General features: G+C 42.5%; 1 protein-coding gene across 5 annotated transcripts in view; it reads right to left on the bottom strand.

Annotated features, from left to right (window-relative positions):
- sdk2b (sidekick cell adhesion molecule 2b) overlaps positions 1 to 18,809 on the bottom strand; it is a 468,332-nt gene that overhangs the window by 113,217 nt on the left and 336,306 nt on the right. For all 5 annotated transcript variants that reach the window (XM_078163249.1, XM_033611150.2, XM_078163251.1 and 2 more), the window contains exon 4: positions 16,031 to 16,178. In XM_078163249.1, the coding sequence (XP_078019375.1) occupies positions 16,031 to 16,178 (148 nt within the window). The remainder of the gene's footprint in view (positions 1 to 16,030; positions 16,179 to 18,809) is intronic.

Below are 18,809 nucleotides of genomic sequence, written 5' to 3'. Positions count from 1 at the left end.
CTGTCCTTTCAAATTAAATTCCCACATGGTCCAGTCATATAGGTTCTGATTTATTTTGACAAGGTGTAGCTCCTAATAGAGTTTCATTTTTGTTTGTTTCTTTTTTCCTGCAACTAAGCGACCCATGAAATCTTCCCAATTAATGACCTTTCTGGTCGACTAACGTTTGGTCGACTATTAGGGGGCAGCCCTAATAGTAATTAAGTATTCCACTTACAGTTTTCATACATGATAGCATATGAAACGAATGTAAAAAAAAAATGTTGATCTTTTTTTTTTTCACTTAACTTCCATGATATTTTGCCTCACAGTGACTCGTCTGCTTCCAGCTGGCTACCTGAGGCCAACACTGTGTGCCCGTTAAAAAAACAAAGAAGTCATTTTCTCTCAATGAAAAACGCAGTCTCCTGCAGCTTATGGCTGCTAGTCATGGCTGCTAGTGATGGAGACAGAAAACGAATGCGCACTGGGAAAGCACCTGTGGTTGAAGCCGCCCTCGTGAAGTGGATTGATAATGCCCGGTCACATAATGCCCCTTTGAGCGGGCCCTTGGTGAGGAGGAAAAGTAGAAGAATTGGCAGTGAGCCTGGGAGAGGACAATTTCAAAGTTTTTCATAGGCTGGTCTGAGCGATTTAAAAAGAGAGAGAACTTTGGGCCCCATGCAGCAACGTTCTCTTACATCTCATATTTTCTGTCAGGAGAAAAAGTAGAAGTCAGTTCCCGATGCACCAAACGTTCTTCACCAGCCAAGTCTGCTCTCACCTATTGTGTCACCTATTAGCAGGGTAACACCCTCAAACACTGCATTAAGGGTTGTGCTGTGCTGCGTGGAAAGACATGCTAATAATTGGAGACTAAAAAACATAAAGGCTGTAAGAACTTCGCCAGAAGTGAAATCAACATACTGTTCAATAAGCTTAAAGTGATATGATTTTCAAAAGTATCAGTACTGGTGTTAGAGGTAATTAAAAAACCCAGCAAGAGCAAAGTCTTTGTGATGCTATGCATGCTGTCTCAGGTGTAACTGAAATGAAAACAAATGGTTTGACATGAAAAAAGAGGTTTTTAACGTTTTAATTGGGATAAATTGACCAATAGTGTCTCTTAAGTCCAACAATTTAATGATCAAACAATTATAATTAGTCTAAAAAAGAATGTAATAATCTAAATTAGATTAAATGAAATTCATTATTTTTTGATGCTCCTCAAATTTAGTTTCCTTACGTTAGACAAACTATTTCCGGACTGTAAAAACAAGATATTTTTCTTTTATCTTGGCGGAGTGCTCTCAACCACTTGGAAAATTTTCTCTTACCTAAGAGAGAAGCAAATATAATTAACATTGGTGAATCCCAAAAGTCTATGGATACTACCAAAATACGAACAAATCCAAGATAAACAAAAACAAAAGGAAATTTGTTCGTGTATCACCTCCTGCATGTGGCCCACTGTGTTTAAGAAACTGCACCAGGAGGCTACACCTATTTTGACCTAGTTGCAGCCCTAATCTTCACATCTATGGACACATATGAACATTTAATATTGGTGCCACTTGGGTTTTGGTGTAAATACCAAAACATTACTTTTTTCTTTGCCTCAAATGGGCTTCCGTAGATAGCCTAACCCAGCACCTGGCACATTTCACTTTCAATCAAATTAAATTCAAGTTTATTTGTGCAGCACCACATCATTTTATTTATTTATTTTTATTGGACAGGCACAAAGCACGGCTTCTAAGCTGCACCAGAGTCAGCCATGAGCCAACTTGCAATTGTTGGACTCCTCTCATCCCTCCCACAGTTTCTACTCTCCTGCCGTCAGGGAGACGGTTCAGGAGCATCCGCTGCAGGACAGCACATCTGAGGAACAGTTTTTATCCTTCAGCGATCAGACCGTTGAACTGTGGCACACATGAACCCACGTAGTCTTTTGACCACACTTTATTGGCCTTTTCAGTAGCTTCTATTTTAGAGTTATTCATTTATTTTTTAATTATTGTAATAATTTTACTGCACTGAGAACTTTTAAATTTGCCGGTTTTAGACATGAAACAGTATTTTGCTTTTATGTTTTATCACAAAAATGACAATAAAAGGAATCTGATCCGAATTTAACACCTGTAGTTCCTGGACTGGAAACTGAGAAAAACATCTTTGTTGAGAAAATTAAAACTGTCACATAAAAACACAATTACACCAACAACAAGACTTCACAAATATTAAGGCACCACAAGAACAACAATTCACAAAATTAAAACACATCAAGTGTTTGTGCTAATGTGTGACGGGTACATGACGGGGCTAGTTTTAGCTGTGATTAAATCTTGGATTTAAAATCAGTATCGCTGCAGCACTCTGTCAGACTGTTGGTCTTCGAAGTTGTCCTCCCATTATCTGAGCCCAGTGAGCTCAACTCTTTTAATGAAGGAGGAGACAGTTTATTGACCATACAAATTAAAGCAGTTTGAGTGCTTTACGTAAAGACGAAATAAAAAAGCGCAAATACTGAACATCTGGGTGTTTGACTGTTGGTTGGACAAAACATGCAATTTGAGGATGTGTCTTTAAGGGACGGATTAATCAAGTAAATAATCAATAAATCAATGATAAGAAAACAAATATTGTTAGTTGCAGCTCCATATACATGTATTTATTCGTCCCTACTTCCATGTGCATGATGGTGTGCTGCTCTCTGATGCCTCTCTTTGACATCTCTTCCCTTCTGACCTGCAGACTGCTGGGTTCATGACTGATGCTAGCCAGTTGGTCAAAGGGAAATGCAGAGAAAGGGCCAGGCTATTCACTGGCCCTGGTGACTAATGGGGAATCCATAGCGGACTGACAGGACCTGAACATCACAGGCAGGGGCCATTAATTGATCAGTGGCTACAGCAGATTACTCAAAGGAATTGCGGTGTGTGCGTGCGTGTGTGTGTGTGTGTCAGGGATGTCCTCCCACTGACTCGTCCAGGTCAGGCTCCTCTGTGTTCTGTCTTAACGGACACCTCTACAAGGTTGTTTTCAGTGTAATGCAGATAAATCCATGCCTGAGTGTCAATAGAAAGTTTCTGGGAGAGAAAAGCAGGTAGAGCGCAGTGAGTTGTTGTCAGTGTTGAAATAGTGAGAGGACAGGCTCGGCTGTATCCGGCGGCAGACTCACCTTCTCGCCAGCAGCCCTGCAATTCCTGGCAAATGTGTTTACTGAAGGAGCCTCTGATTATACACCACATTAAGTCTCCAAAATAACACAACAAATCACAGCAGCTGAATGGAAAAGACCCTGCCAAATGTATTCCCATTCAATAAGGGAAGAATAATGACTGTTAGTGTTAAATAAGTTCTTTTTCTCCTTGCATCCTGCTCTACATCACAACACAACAAAGACGCGAGAGCCCAGGTTGAACGGATCCATCGCAGGGCAGCGAGACCGATGCTTAGCTGCACGTTTCAGCATCGAGTCAAACGAGGACACAATGTCTTGAACCTGGACAGTGAACAAGAAGACCGTCAGAGAGCAACATAAGTGAATCCGTAAGTTTATGGGTGTACTGTGAGAGACGGTGCAGGAGTCTTTGCCTTCGCCAAGAACAACAGCTGCAGAGGCCACATGGCAAAGAGAGAGCAGTCACAGTGCCACAGTGAGACGCTGCCTTGCCAGAGGGGAAACTGGCAGCAGGGACGCAAAAATGAAGTATTCACTAAGTTTCTGTGGGTTTCCTTTACACATGCAGGGCCTGGGTGGTGTGCTGTGTTCACACTATACTACATGTGAGATGACATCCGTGAGCCTGAGGGCTAGCACAAGGCCAACATGGTGATGTGCAGCAGGTATCCATCTTCACCATCTTGGTAAAACTGAGGCTGGTGTCAACTGTTTCACAGATCTTTAAAATCAAAGTAAAGCAGACATAAATATTTGCTCTGAGTTTGCCACTGAAGTTCAAACCAAGCATCAGAATGGGGAAGAAAGGTGATTTAAGTGACTTTGACGGCATGGTTGTTGGTGCCAGACGGGCCAGAAGACCATCTCTGAACCAACAACACGTCCAACCTTGAAGCAGATGGGCTACAGCAGCAGAAGACCACACCAGGTGCCGCTCCTGTCAGCTAACAACAGGAAACTGAGGCTACAGTTCACACAGGCTCACCAAAACTGGACAATAAAAGATTGGAAAAACGTTGCCTGGTCTGATGAGTCTGGATTTCTGCTGCCACATTCAGATGGTAGGGTCAGAATTTGGTGTAAACAACATGAAAGCATGGATCCATCCTGCCTTGTATCAATGGTTCAGGCTGCTGGTGGTGGTGTAATGGTGTGGGGGAGATTTTCTTAGTACCAACTGAGCATGGTTTAAACACCACAGCCTACCTGAGTATTGTTGCTGACTGTGTCCATCCCTTTATGACCACAGTGTACCCATCTTCTGATGGCTACTTCCAGCAGGATAACGCACCATGTCACAAAGCTCAGATCATCTCAAACTGGTTTCTTGAACATGACAATGAGTTCACTGTACTCCAATGGCCTCCACAGTCACCAGATCTCAGTCCAATAGAGCACCTTTGGGATGTGGTGGAACGGGAGATTCTCATCATGGATGTGCAGCCGACAAATCTGCAGCAACTGTGTGATGTCATCATGTCAATATGGACCAAAATCTCTGAGGAATGTTTCCAGCACCTTGTTGAATCTATGGCACCAAGAATTAAGGCAGCTCTGAAGGCAAAAGGGGTCCAACCTTGTACTAGCAAGGTGTTCCTGATAATTCTAACTAACTAAAGTACGCTAGTGAGAGCTATTTAGCTTGTGTTTACATGATTGTGGCACTTAACAGAGTTGTTTATTTGTGTTTTTATTAAGGTTTATTTAGGAGAGTGCAGAGAACTCGCCACTCACACACAGGGGACAAACAAAATGAAACTGATGCTACAAACTCTAATGGTAGTAGTGATACAGTTTTTATATCGTAGGGGAGAGGTCATGTTAAGGATGGCTCCAATGCCATCATCAAGCCACGATTTCAGGTCCCCCAAAAAATCCTGGACACAGAAATAATGAAAAACAGGTATTTTATAACATGTCTGTTCAGAAAGAACTCACTGAATTTGCTTTGCCCAAACTACAAAGGAAAAACCTGACTTCAGTAAGGCAGTTCATGAATTGTGCTGTTTTCCATTTCCCGTTATCAGATGGAAAAGCTAAATCCAGCAGAGTTCAGACAACCAGAAACCAAAATGTGTTCATTCTCGACTGTTGAGGAAACTCAGCTTGAGACGGGCTGAGACGCTGAAGAATCAAGACACACCACGAGAAAAGACCAAACCAGGATAAGACTCAAAAGCTGGACACCAGTGTGCATGTAAATGTCCTCACTGTCATCCCCAGAGCCACACCACTAAAATCTAAGAGACCGGCTTCCCTGTTCCTTAAACAAACTCCCTGGGTATTTAAAGAATTTGCATTTGATAAGTGGATTTCATACATGATTTGAATAAATGATATCAAACCCTAATCCCAGGAATTTGCTAATGTTTGCAGCTGCAGTAATACCTACTGTATTTTTTTTTTTTTTTCAGCTTCTACCTGGGATCAGCTCACCTGACGTGTATTTGCTCAGTGTGCACAGGACCCAAGACACAGTTCACAAAAGTCCTTGCAATCAACAAGTTTCATCACGGTGTGAATTCTGAGTGTCTGCCACCTTTCTACTGCAAAAAAAAAAAAAAAAAAAAAAAAAAAAGAGCCAGACAAGACAAGAACACCCTCTCCTACTGTACGACACAATCTGAACAAGCACCTGGCAGCATTTCCACAAAGTTCAGGCCTGAGCTGATCACAAAGTGAAGGTAAACACAATGCAACAAATACTGCGGTTCAAGTACAGCAGCCTGCAGAAGAAGTGTGCATTTTATTAGCTGTTGGCTGGAGGTGATTACCACAGTTATTTTGGGTCTGACTGTTTTTTCCCCTCTCCTCTATTGCTGAGGTGTGATTAAACAGAGCACAGAGAAAAGAAGCAAGACGAACCCCTGGAGAGCCTGCAAATTAAAGTTATGACACCTGAGGAGGGATAGCAGGAGCAAGGGACAATGAGGAGAGATGGAATTAGAGTGGTAGAGTAAAAGAATTATTGTAAATGAAAGAGAACATGGTCACCATGATTGTGGTACATTGTGTCTTTGTTCTAATCCTCTTTTTCCCTTCACCGATATTTCACATTGTAACTTGGTACTAGAGCTGCAACTGTAGGTGTATTGATGCCAACCTGTCACGGTGCAGGGGTCAAGCAGCTGCAAGCAGAATACACAGTCCGTAGACTTTTAGCTGTATGCCATTAGCAGTATATGTTGACTATAGCACAACAAGCAGATATGGCGTTGCCTGCGGGTTTCCAGTCAGGTACATCAGCAATGGAGACACAGTTGTGTATAAGACGGTGTGTTGGAGTTGCTCCACCATTGTAGAGTATGTAGTCTCTATATACCAGGGGTCGCGGTAACTGGATACTCTCGGTCATTGACCGGTTTTTACAATAATGACCAGAAAATCTGAAGGCTATCGCTCATTTTGACCGGTTGCAATTACCACCCCTGCCCACTTGGCGGCGGAGTGCACAGTCAGTGGTTTAAGTGGCTGCCGTTTTCACACTGCAGAGAAAAGATCATTCATCTGTCACTCTGATGTAGCGTTGTTGACATAACGCCCTGGACACACCGGACGCGGAACCGAAGCGCAGCGCCCAGCAGTGGAGGCAGTTTTCAGTCAGCGCCCATGTTAACCTATCTGACTGTCCACACAGGCCGCTGAGCAGAGCAGAATGCCCGCTGAGGCAGCGCTTCAGTTCGGCGTCTGGTCTATTTTTCATGGGAGCCGCGAGCGCTTCTGTCAAGCTGGATTGAGTGGATCGTACCAAACAGGAAGTTGGACACAGAAAAGACGAGAGAATCCGGACAATTTTCAAAATAAAATAACAGCAGCACGCACTGAGGAACGTGAGGAGGAAATACTGTGTTTATAATTTAAAATAACACAACAGTGCATAACCGAACACATTTTTCAATACCATAATCACTTCATTACAATTTTAATTTTGTGTCACCGAGCCTACAGACATAACTGCAAAGCAAAGCCTAATGGCATGGGTGTGTGGATGTCTGTTCATCTTTTCGTTCATGTCCTTATTAATGCACACTTTATAACTCACTTGTTGGATTTATTAAAAACGAACAAATGAAACCTAAATGTCTTTGAATATCTTTATTATCATTTAAAAACGAAAATTAAAATGACTGGTAAAAATAGATTATGACCGGATTTTTATGACCCTGTCGGTCAAAATGACCGGAGACAAAAAAGTCTAGCGCAATGTCTGCTATATACAGACTCTACATTCAGTGAATGTAGAAGAAGAGCAGAGGAGCCCTGGTTTCCGGTTGTAGGCTGTTTGTAGTCCGCGTGATATTGACCAATCACATTTGAGCCGGCTGCAGTTGTTGCCAGGTTAAACGGTCCGTGCGGTGAATTAATGAGGCGGAACATAATTGGCATCACCGCAGACTCTGAATCCATCGCAATGGTTCAGCATATTTACTTATATAAAACGGAAGTCGGAAACGGAAATTCGCCTCCTCCGCCCAAATCAAACCGGAATGCCAAAAAATCGGGGGTCTGCCCCCAGAGGCTGTTTCGCCGTCTGACGGATGTCAGACGCTGAATACAGCCGATGGGTTCCCAGAATGTAGAGTATGTGACTGGAAACACGTCCAACAGGCTAACGCACATTGGACAGCATCACCCAGATGTGCCGATCACTGAGATGAGAAATGTTTGGATGCTTTGGATGTTTAAATACTTTCCACAGATACACTGAATAAAAGTAGTTTACCACAGTTGCCAGTTGGCAAAATGTTTCCACAGCCCCCAGCAAGAGGACTGTATCTGTCTGTGAGACTTGCACAACTGTCTCTTCAATAAATAAATTAATAAAAACTAGAATGCCGCCTTGTTGCAGTTTACATTCATGTCTGTGAAAACATGGATGCTCACACACATCTTCAATCTGGCAACACAGAAGATCCACACAATCAGCACAGTTCAAAGGTGAGCATCCAAGACTGGTGCCGCCAATTCAGTATCTGAACAAATGTCTCCCGTTCTGTTCCTGAGATATGATGTTAAAGTTAACCTTTGACCTTTTGGATATAAAATGTCAACACTTCATCGTTTTATCCTACTAGACATGTGTGTGAAATACTGTCAGAATTCGCATTTGAGTTATTGTGGTATGGCCAAAGACATGTTTCGTAAAGTCACATTGACCTTTAACCTGTGACCACCAAATTCCATTTATATCATCCTTGAGTTCAAGTGAAAGTTTGTGCCAAATTTGAGAAAATTCCCTCAAGGTACTCCAGAGTATGGCATTCATGGGATTGAGACAGATGAAGTCACAGTGACCTTTGACCATCAAAATTTAATCAGTTCATCGTTGAGTGTGAGAAGATGTTTGTACCAAATCTGAAAAAGTTCCCTCTTGGCCTTCTTCAGATATCGCAGGAAAGACAACTCGAAAACATAATGCCTCCAGCCCCCGCTATCGCCGACACAGAGGCATTACAAAATAAATAAAAGTATCCCAACTGTACTGAACTCACACTGAACCATGACTCGTAACCCAAACAGTGACTTTCAGTTACCGTTACAGCCCCATTTGGCACACACAGCTCTTACAGATGGAACTGCCGGTCTCACAGTGACTGTAAGTATCATGCATAGAGGCCTATGTGACTATGTTTAGAGGGACCACACAGCTGGAGCCGACTCTGGAGAACACTAGTCCTCAAAAAGAGCCTTCATCAAGGTAACATTCGGCGCTCCCTCATTCTCCCCCCACTAGTGAGACTTTGATGCCTCTACAGAGTCAACGCTAGTGGCACGAATCAAATTCAATTAAATGATTTTCAATAAAAAAGGCTGCCTGTTATCAACGGTGCTCATTTGCACACAGTGACCTTGGTAGTGTGCGCGGAATTAGCATTCTCAGAGCTAGAGGGTAGGTAGCAAGGATGAAGAGAAGCAAAGTACACACAGTGGGTGGCCGATAATGGAGACAAAAGGAGTGAGAGGAGAGAGAAAGAGGGAGGCATCAACAGAAGAAATACACGAGACAAGACGAGAGAGAGGGGAAGGAGCTCAATGAGACAAATGTGAAACTAATGAAAACATGAAAGATTCTTTGATGGACCCTTCTCACCAAAATCTGTCGACAAATGTGTGATCATTCATCAAACTTTCATAACAATAATCCCTTCAAATACCGACTTAATACACAGGCTGAGCTCCACGCGTCACTGTTGTTTGACCTTTTCCTTAACGACTTCTTAAAAGTAATCCAGACTTCCACAACAGGACGGAACAAAATCGAAGCAGCCGGCCGACCCACGGGCCGTCCACAGCCTTCAGCTTCTCACTCAGTCTGGGCGCTCGTCTCATTGTCATTCTAGGTCAGGGTATGATTACTGATGATGAGGAGCTGATAAGAAAGATTCACTCTAACCAAGGGCAAGGTCACCTCCCACTGCGAAGAAATGCAGATGTGATGAGACAGGGATAAGTGCCTTTTTAACACACACACACACACACACACACACACACACACACGTGCAGGTACACACCCACAGAGTGCTCCCACACAAAGACAGGAAGACAGTGTGTGGAAAAACTGTACACATGATCTCCCAAAATCACTGAAAGAGAGTCAGATGCACCATCACCTTGACCTGAGACATACAGTATGAAGCCTAATTGAAGCTGTATCAATATATAAATGCACTGCTGTCTAATCTTGAAAGACTTCAAAGCATCAAAGTCTGTCTCAGGTCCTGGGAGTGAACCTGCATGAGTAAAAAGTTATATAAAGCCTCAGCTGACTCCACAAGCAGATTTATGAGTCAAAACAAATATCTGCATGTGTGGAGTTAAACAAAACCTTTGCTTACCAGACCTCTGTACCCGCTCCTCATCTCTGCTTGAGGCCACCAGCTCAAGGCTACGTTAGCCACTAATGGCATGACACACCCAAATCTTCAAACAGACCATCCGCGGCCGGGTCGCACTGTCTGTAATGAAGGCACCAGGTTCTGACCAAGAAGAATGCAAGGAAGGAAAAGAATATCACTGTTTCTGTTGCATCAGTTTTGATCTTTGGTGTTTATGCGACAACATTAGGGGAGTGCAGCGCTAACTCAGTTGTAGAGATGTCACTTTTACTGGGGGATGCTGGGGACATGTCTCCACCACTTTCTTTTTGAAAAGGCGATTACGTCCCAATCATTTTTAATTTGAAACAAATCTTCTAGAAAATAGAAACTAATTTGTATTTTCCAAAAAGTAATACAAGCTAAAAAAAAGAATCCGCCTAAGCCTACTGGTTTTAAAATAACCCCAAAAATTTGCACTGATAAGTAATTGTAACAAGTTATTAACACAGTCTCTTTGTGTCCAAGTTTTCCGTTATCTCTTCCTCTGAGCTCAACAACTCAACTATTAAAGTCCAGGGGTATATTAATTAAAGTGAATTGTGTGTCACTGACCTGAAGAGGTGCCACATGCACATTTAAAGAGGTTATTTCCCCAGTCAGTTGAGGTGGTTATTGGGTGCCTCCCGCTGGAGGTGTTTCGGGCATGTCCCACTGGTAGGAGGCCGCGGGGCAGACCCAGAACACGCTGAAGGAACTACATATCTCATCTGGCCTGGGAACGCCTTGTGGTCCCCCAGGAGGAGCTGGAAAGCGCTGCTGGCGAGAGGGACATCTGGAGTACTTTGCCCGGCCTGCTGCCCCGCGACCCGGCCCCGGATAAGCGGAGGAAAATGGATGGATAGATGGATTTCCCCAAACAAAAGAGGACTTAAGTCTCATTTATACACTCTTAATGTATGAAAAGAGAGGTTCATTTAAAACGTTGTAACCGTCACTGCCTACATACTTCCATGCGTCCTTTATGTTGGCATAGATAGAGCCATTAGATAGCAGTGGAGGGTAGTGTCAAAGGTTTCTAACAACAACCACCAAAGCAACATTGGACGTGGTCATTATAACGTAGCTTTTAACAGAGGCAGCGTTAAATTTGGTGGTGGTGTGTGGGGCCATTAAATACATTAAGACATGTGGATGGATGTTTTTTTTTTTTTTTTTTTTACATTACCGATTCTTTGCGTTTTGCCATTGTTAGAATGTCTTCATTTTGTCCTGCAGTCGTGTCTAACTTGAACTACAGTGCACTGCCCTCACGCTCTCTAGTGGTACTGCTTTGTTTCGTCCATATCCGTAACCTTTCAGAAAATGTGCACAAATAAAGACAAAATGAATGCAGAGTACAGGCAGAAGGCTCTGTCCATGTCCGTATACATGTTTAATGTTGAGCATGAATGCCCCTCAGGAGAGAATCATGCTTACATGTGTGCTGACTCAGTGGGGATGACATTAAATAAAAAAAAAAGTTGATCTACAGTGGAATAAATATTTGAAAGCAACAGATAATGAAAGCTCCCATCCTCTCTTCAGCCAAATTGAGCTCTTGAGCTCCAGGAGGCGCTATAAAGTCTCACTGGCAGCTAAAGACGTATTCAAGAAGTCCTTCATCCAAAGTGCCATGAATATCCTTAACTCAACTGAGTGACTGATGAGTTTTAAACCACAGACAGACATTCAGTACGTTTACATGCACAGTTTAATTCCACTTTTAATCGGAATGAAAGGCCATTCCGATTAAAAGTGGTCATGTAAACGGTCATTCCGATTGAAAAACAGTCATTCCGATTGAAAATTAAATCCGATTAAAGGGGGTGGTTTATTCCGTTTGTCATTCCGAATGAAAGAATTTTGTGTGCATGTATACACTCATTCCTCTTTAAATTCATTCTGGTCTTTCTGTGCATGCTCGTTTCCTTGCCCTTCTGGCGCGATGACGTATATAGTGCACATAGCAACGGGCTGCATAGCAACAAGCTGAGATAGAGCAGTCGGACTTGTTGCACTCACCGGTTTCCATTCGCCACAGCACGGTCTTCTATCTCCCTTCTTCAACCTTCTACCTCCCTTCTCCTACTCAACAGATGAAGCATTAGCAGAACAAGGTTGTTGTCGTACTGCTGCTTCAAGAATATAAGCAAAACACGCCCGAAAAAGGCACTAAGAACGTCATCGTCAAACATCTTGTTATCCGGAGCGAGGACTACAGTGTTTTCTTCCGGTAAACGTAAACACGTAACAGCCGCGCCGCCCCCTATCCAATCAGAAACCTTCCCTGACCCAAACCTTGCGCGGACTTGAATAAAGGCGATTGAACTGATCTCCCATGTAAACCCTCATTCGGAATGAATATTTCCCATGTAAACTACCTGTAAAGACTTTAATTCCGAATGATTTCATTCAGATTTATTTCATTCCAAATGAGAAGCCATCATGTAACCGTAGCCAATGACAGGAACTGATTTAATGTGTTAAGTGCTTTTTATGACCCTATCTACATGTTTGTTTTACTAACTGCTCGTCTGCTTTTTACAATAGTGTGTCTGTGGGCCGAAGACAAATTTTTCATGCTGGTGAACAATAAGGATCTCGTCTCGTCTAACTGCATTTTATCCTACTATATTTTCTGATTATTTTTAAAAGTCATCTGAATTTTGTATTTTACTTTACAAAAGACATTTGCACCATACATAGGTGCATAGAAATTCACCAGAACGCAAGACATAAAGCATTTGACACTCTACCTCCAGACCCAATGCTTCTAATGTCATCCCCTCAAATCCCTAAATGCTGAAATGAAACCTATGCTCTTGATAACAGTGAAGCTATGCCCTCTTTAGAGCTGCCCTTGACTAAGACTTTTCCAAGTAGTCATTTAGGGCCATTGGTCGACTAGTCACCCACATGTTTACGATATCAATTTAATTATTAAATGATATATTTTGGTGGTTTAAGTTGAAGGTGTGAGAAAGAATAATATCAGTAACATTGTTAACACTGTGCTACATTACAGAGAAATACAAAACCGTACTAATGAACCTTCATTAATATAGGCCTATATTTTATCTACAAGTGCACGTCACACACTGAGCGAGCCGCCTGTTAATGACGCTGTGGGCTAATGGGCATGTAGCTACTTCCATGTTTCAGATGATACGTCATGTTTGTAGTCGACCAATGAAGATGAGTTAATATATCACCTTGGGTTTGTCCTTCACCTTCTCAAAATGACCCCACACTTTGGATTTCCTGCCTGACATGTTATTAACTAGTCTGTGGAATCGGCGCTGATACCCAATCACGTTATTTTTACAAAATCGGAATCGGTAATAAAAGATCGGAGGACTCAAAACAACAACAATGGCCAGGTTTTTCATCTATGTTGTTCACTGTTGTGTCCGCTTTCCAATGTATAAAGTGTGGCGATCCTGTATATTTTCTAAATATATATTTTTTTATAAGACAGTCAGCTGATGGCTTGCTCACCTCCAGACACTGAGGTACCTCCAGACACACCCACCGGTGCTATCGGCCAGTGGAATGGCTCGATCAGCTGAGCCCAGGTAGACCGGCCCCTACATTATGCCGCTCCTGGCAGTATGACGAGAGTCGCCAAGTGAGAAATGAGCCAGAAGTCCTCTGCATATTTGGCCTACCACGGCATTTTACACCGCTCAAAGTCCGCGAAATAGGTGCACTTCCCCATGGAATATCATCCATCCAGCCACCGACCTCAACTCAGAGATTCCGCCATGGATATCAAGGGATCCTAGGGAGCCTCCATGCCCGAAACAACGCCGGAGCGTTATGGCATTCACACACGGTTGCGTGAGTTGGCAAAAGCCGGGGGTTACTTTCCGTTTCATTATTCCTTAGTTGGAACGTTCGGGCCGGGTTGATTTATTGTTTTGAAACTGAACTGAGTCAGAGCCAACAGTGGATTTTCTTTACCTCCTTGGTTGCAGGAAAACCTGGGGTGGAGTTTTCTTTTGCTTAGCCAACTGTGTGGATTGAACGGAATTGAACTGTGAACTGTGTGTTATTTGGAAATCCTGGAGTGGAGTTTTTTGTTTGAACTGGATTGAACTGACTGAACCAAGCGGAACATTTCTTTTCTTTGGTGGAAAAAATATATACTTTCTTGAAACTGATTACTGTTGTATTTGTATTTTTGGAAATTGAGTATAATTCTCTTGTTCTACAGAAACCAGGTAAAAACAATTTAATTTTGGTGTTGAGGGAACTGTTTTATGGGTTTTATGGTTTCTTTGTGGGGTTTGACCGAGTAAAAGAAAAATATTTGTTTCATGTGTCAAACCGCTAAAAAAGGTATAGGCCTATTTTGATTATTGAAGACAAGAAGAAGATATTGACTTGGTTTACATTTCGTGGTGCTGAACCACCGATAAGCTTTTTGGATACTATTTTAATTAAAAAAAAAAAAAAAAAAAAAAAAAAAAACATTATGGGACAACTTGGATGCATTCTTTTTTTTTTTTTTTTTTCTTTCTTAATGCTTTGCAAAGTATCGGATTGGACTCGGTATCGGACTCAGTTTCAAAATAAAGGACTTGGTATCGGATCGGATGCAAAAAAATCAGACTGGGACATCCCTACTGTGGAATAACCGCAGGTACCAGCCCAGGAAATTAGGGGCCGTACACATGCTGCGTCTTTAACCGCCTGAAAAATGCGAGTGTGGGCTCTGGGTGTTACTATTTTCTGTACCCGCTTTCAAGAGCGTGGCGGCAAAAAAAAAGCATCATATAGCCTATTTCCCTGAAATCCTGAGTGCAGAGCTGATCTTCCTTCAGGCACTGTTTATAAGTGTGTAGGCCTATCGTCTGTGGGACAGATGTAAAGCTCTGGGTAGCCCTGCTGATTGAATATTTACAGAAGAAGGGAAAGATATCTGTCGGCTGTGATTGGTTTGTAACCTGACTCCTGTCTGACTGCTGAGCGTGGCCAGTTCCTGTGCCTGTCCTTTCAAATTAAATTCCCACATGGTACAGAGTTCCACCTGTTTTTGTTTGTTTCTTCTGCGACTAAGCGACTCGTGAAATCTTGATGACTAATGACCTTGTTGACTAATGTTTGGTCAACTATTAGTTGGCAGCCCTAGCCCTTTTGATCTGCTGTTTTATCCCCAAATCGCCGTTAACTATCTATACACCCTCATACCGATCCCACAACACATTACCTACAATGGCTTTGTTGAAGACCATTTACAAAATGTTTTTCTAATCTGAGCACTTGTGTCCCCATAACTTTTCAACACAAAGAAATGCCCTTAGGTGGCATACTCTTTCAATAACGTATAAACCTGGAATTATAAAATCTGTGTTTGTTTTTCATGTTTCTTAAATTGGGGCATACCGGACAAGAACTCAGCCCCTTTCTTTCTTCTCCTTTCTACATCCAAAGAGCAAATCATAGAAAAAACACATTGTTCCCTTCCATTTCCCTATTTACACCCCTCCATTTTAAGTGAATAGAACAGAAAAGCAAAACAACAATCCCATTTGTAGCTCCAGTGCTCGCTGGCCCCATTGGGTACTGATGGTGCTGCACCAACATCACTACTGCCGGCTGGCAAACACTGATAGGTGACCTCAGAAACACACAGCCTCCCATTTTGAGACCAAAATGAAGATAGACACAGACAAGCTAAAATAAAAGTGGTGGGTTTAGGTTTTCTTTTAAAATAAAAAACGAGGAACAAAGAGGAGGTTTCATTTCACGCAGTGCCAAAACTGCTTTGGTCTTGGCCCCTCGTCTTTGCAGCAGGAATTCAAACTCTCCTTTAGCACAAAATGTACCAAGATGAATGACAAAAGACAGGTAGGAATAGACGCTCTCAAACTGAAACGCTCAAAGACCCCCAGGAACAAACAAGGCACAAAGACGTATTCACAGGATCAAACACAAACATAAAGTAAAGCACAAAAGAGACTCCACGGGAGCAAAGAAAACAAGTTAGAAAAAGAAAGGGACTTACATGCGACTGCTGGGTGGAATCTTACGCCCATCTCTGAACCAGGTAACTTGTGGCTGAGGGAAGCTGCGGATGCGCGGGGCCTGGATAACTGCACCCTCTCCCTGAGACACTGACTGGGTGCGTTCACCCTCCTCAAAACTGCCCATAACTACAGGAAAACAAACAAAGATTACACACAGGAAGAGAAAACACAGCAGGGAGTAAGAAAGGGAAAGGGCAAGTGAAGTCACAGGCACAAATCTCTCTTCTTTTCTTGAATCTGACTTTTGGTGCCCACAGAGCTTTTGCCATCTGCTTTCTGTTGTGAAATGTTACATTGAGCCACTTTGATGGACAGCGCTGTGTTGTTGCCATGGTTTCCACTGTGCATCAAGAAAGGCTAGAAGGAGCCGAGATGTAATGACTCACAGAGGGACACAGAGGGGACGCTAAATTGACTCATATTCATATTCCGTATCCTCCTGTGTGGATGCATCAAGGGCAATCAATCTTGATCACGCTCTAAATGTGTGCATTACTCAACATAGTAGATGACCAGCGCTGCCGCTATTCTATTATCTCCTAATACATTTCATTTGTTACAACGGTTTTATTCCTCCCCTGCCTCATTACATCTTAAAAGCTGACAAAAATACTGTGCTAATATTCCAGCTCCATGCTCTGCCTATTTGTAAGTGAGATCTATGAGCAGGTTAGGAATTTTTGATGGATTCCCCGTCGATCAACCCTAACTCAGATTGTTGTTTCGATCTCAGCTGTGCAATTCTGCGTGCTTTGTCTTTTCTTCTTTCACTGCTGCCTGAAAGAGAGAGTGCACACTTTGGTTTTGTGACAGGTTAATACCTTAAAGGGATAGTTTGGATTTTTTTAAGTGGGGTTTTATGGGGTACTTATCCATAGTCAGTGTATTACATACAGTAGATGTCACCCGGCCCACCCCCAGTTTGGAGAAGCAGGCAGGAGTACTGCCACAGAAGCTAAGTAATGCACTGCTGTGGATGGGGTCAGCAAACAAACATATTTTTGCCACTGAAAAAAATCAGTATCACTTTAAGTGTACGCTATATTTGGAGAATTTTCACTGCTTTATCATAATGTCAGACACTGATTTCCTACCTGAAAACGAAGTTGTTATATTGTTCTCTTCAAACCCAGACAGTGATTGAATTGCTGAACACAGAAGACACTTGTCTACCACTGCCTCAATCAGATATTTTGTTTCAGGGTGCTTTCACACCTGCCCTGTTTGGTTCGGTTCAATCAAACTCAAGTTTATTTGTGTGTATAGTATGGTTCGTTTGGGCAGGTGTGAACACAGCAATCACACTCAGGTGCGCACCAAAACAACCAGACCAAGACGTTCTTGAAGAGGTGGTCTCGGTCCGGTTATAAATGAACTCTGGTGCGGTTCGTTTGTGGTGAGAACGTGTTCCGACCTGGATGTGAACCAACTGCAGTCACATGACACATTGTTTGGGTTAAACATGAGCATGTTACAGTCCTGGAGGATTATTAATGTGCACCTCCTCCTGTACTGCCTTAATATGCACATTCAGCACATCCAATGCATCAAAACATTGTTTTGTAGTTGGAGCCGCGCCTCGTTTTCAAACTGTATGGTTTGACTAAAATGAACAATGACAGCAATATAGTCCACGATGAGCAGCGCTAAAATCAACCTGCGTAGTTGTCCCTCCATTGTGACATTAGAAAGTGTCACATTTATCTTGCAAGTGTACTCTTCTTCAACGTTTGCTTTACTTCCTGGATTTTTCCCACATGGAAATTCTGACCAATCAAGAGCAGCTTTCTCACACAAGGCATTTGATCTGGTCCGCTTGTAAATGCTGCTGTGAGAACACAAACCAACTCTAGGTTATTATGCAACTTTGTAACAAAATTAGTCCCTGATTCAGACCAAAGCAAGACAACTCTAGGTCTGAAAGCACTCTCCATCGTTGTGTAACTTGGATGTTTCAGATTGGATGTTTGTTTTAGAATGGTTACTTTGGATTCACCAAAGACACACAACAACACAAACTAATTAACTAATCAAAGAAGTGGTAGATCAGCAGCTCCTGTGTTCAGCAAGCTAAAATTACTGCTTTTATCAATAAAGTGTGGTGGCTTTGACGCGGGCATAGATGGGTAACTGAGGCCCGTAAAGGCATCCCCGTCAGAACGGGCTGTCGGACAGAAAGGTAAAGTGGTATAAAAAGTGACTAACATACATTTTGTTGCTGACCCCGTCGCCATGTTGGACTCCATTCTGCTTCTTCAAACTGGGTCGTGCCAACAGACATCTACTGTAGGTAAGTACCCCATACAACCCCACTTTAAAAACTATCCAAACTATCCCTTTAAGGTTGTTTTTTTCTTAGCTCCGCAGGAGGCGAGGAAAAGATCACTTACTTGTCTCCAACTTGAGGGAAACAATAAAAAAAAACCCTCTGCTAAAATCATTTGAACGTAACATCAAATGCTCAATTAAGTTCTAACACAGTTTAGAAATAATAATATCTTTGAAAAATGTAGGGATCAAGGTATGGGGCTTTGAACTGGGGGATGTTGGAGTGGTTGTGCATCGATGGCAATCTTATTTTCTCCCTCTCTCTCGCTCTCTTTCAAAGAGAATAAAAAAAAGGTAATCTGGCTTTGCGGTGGAGCTGTGGTGCTTAGCTTAAATGAAAATCGGGGAAGTGTGCAAATCCCCTGACTTTGATCTGCAGTTTCGGCGATGTGATGTCCTCCTCCCCTTCCCTAAACTCTAATGCCTCGG

This window comes from Epinephelus lanceolatus, chromosome 21, assembly GCF_041903045.1.
Source record: "Epinephelus lanceolatus isolate andai-2023 chromosome 21, ASM4190304v1, whole genome shotgun sequence".
Lineage (NCBI taxonomy): Eukaryota > Metazoa > Chordata > Actinopteri > Perciformes > Serranidae > Epinephelus > Epinephelus lanceolatus.
Note: the sequence above shows the minus strand (reverse complement) of the source record. Positions and strands in the feature narration are given on the sequence as shown.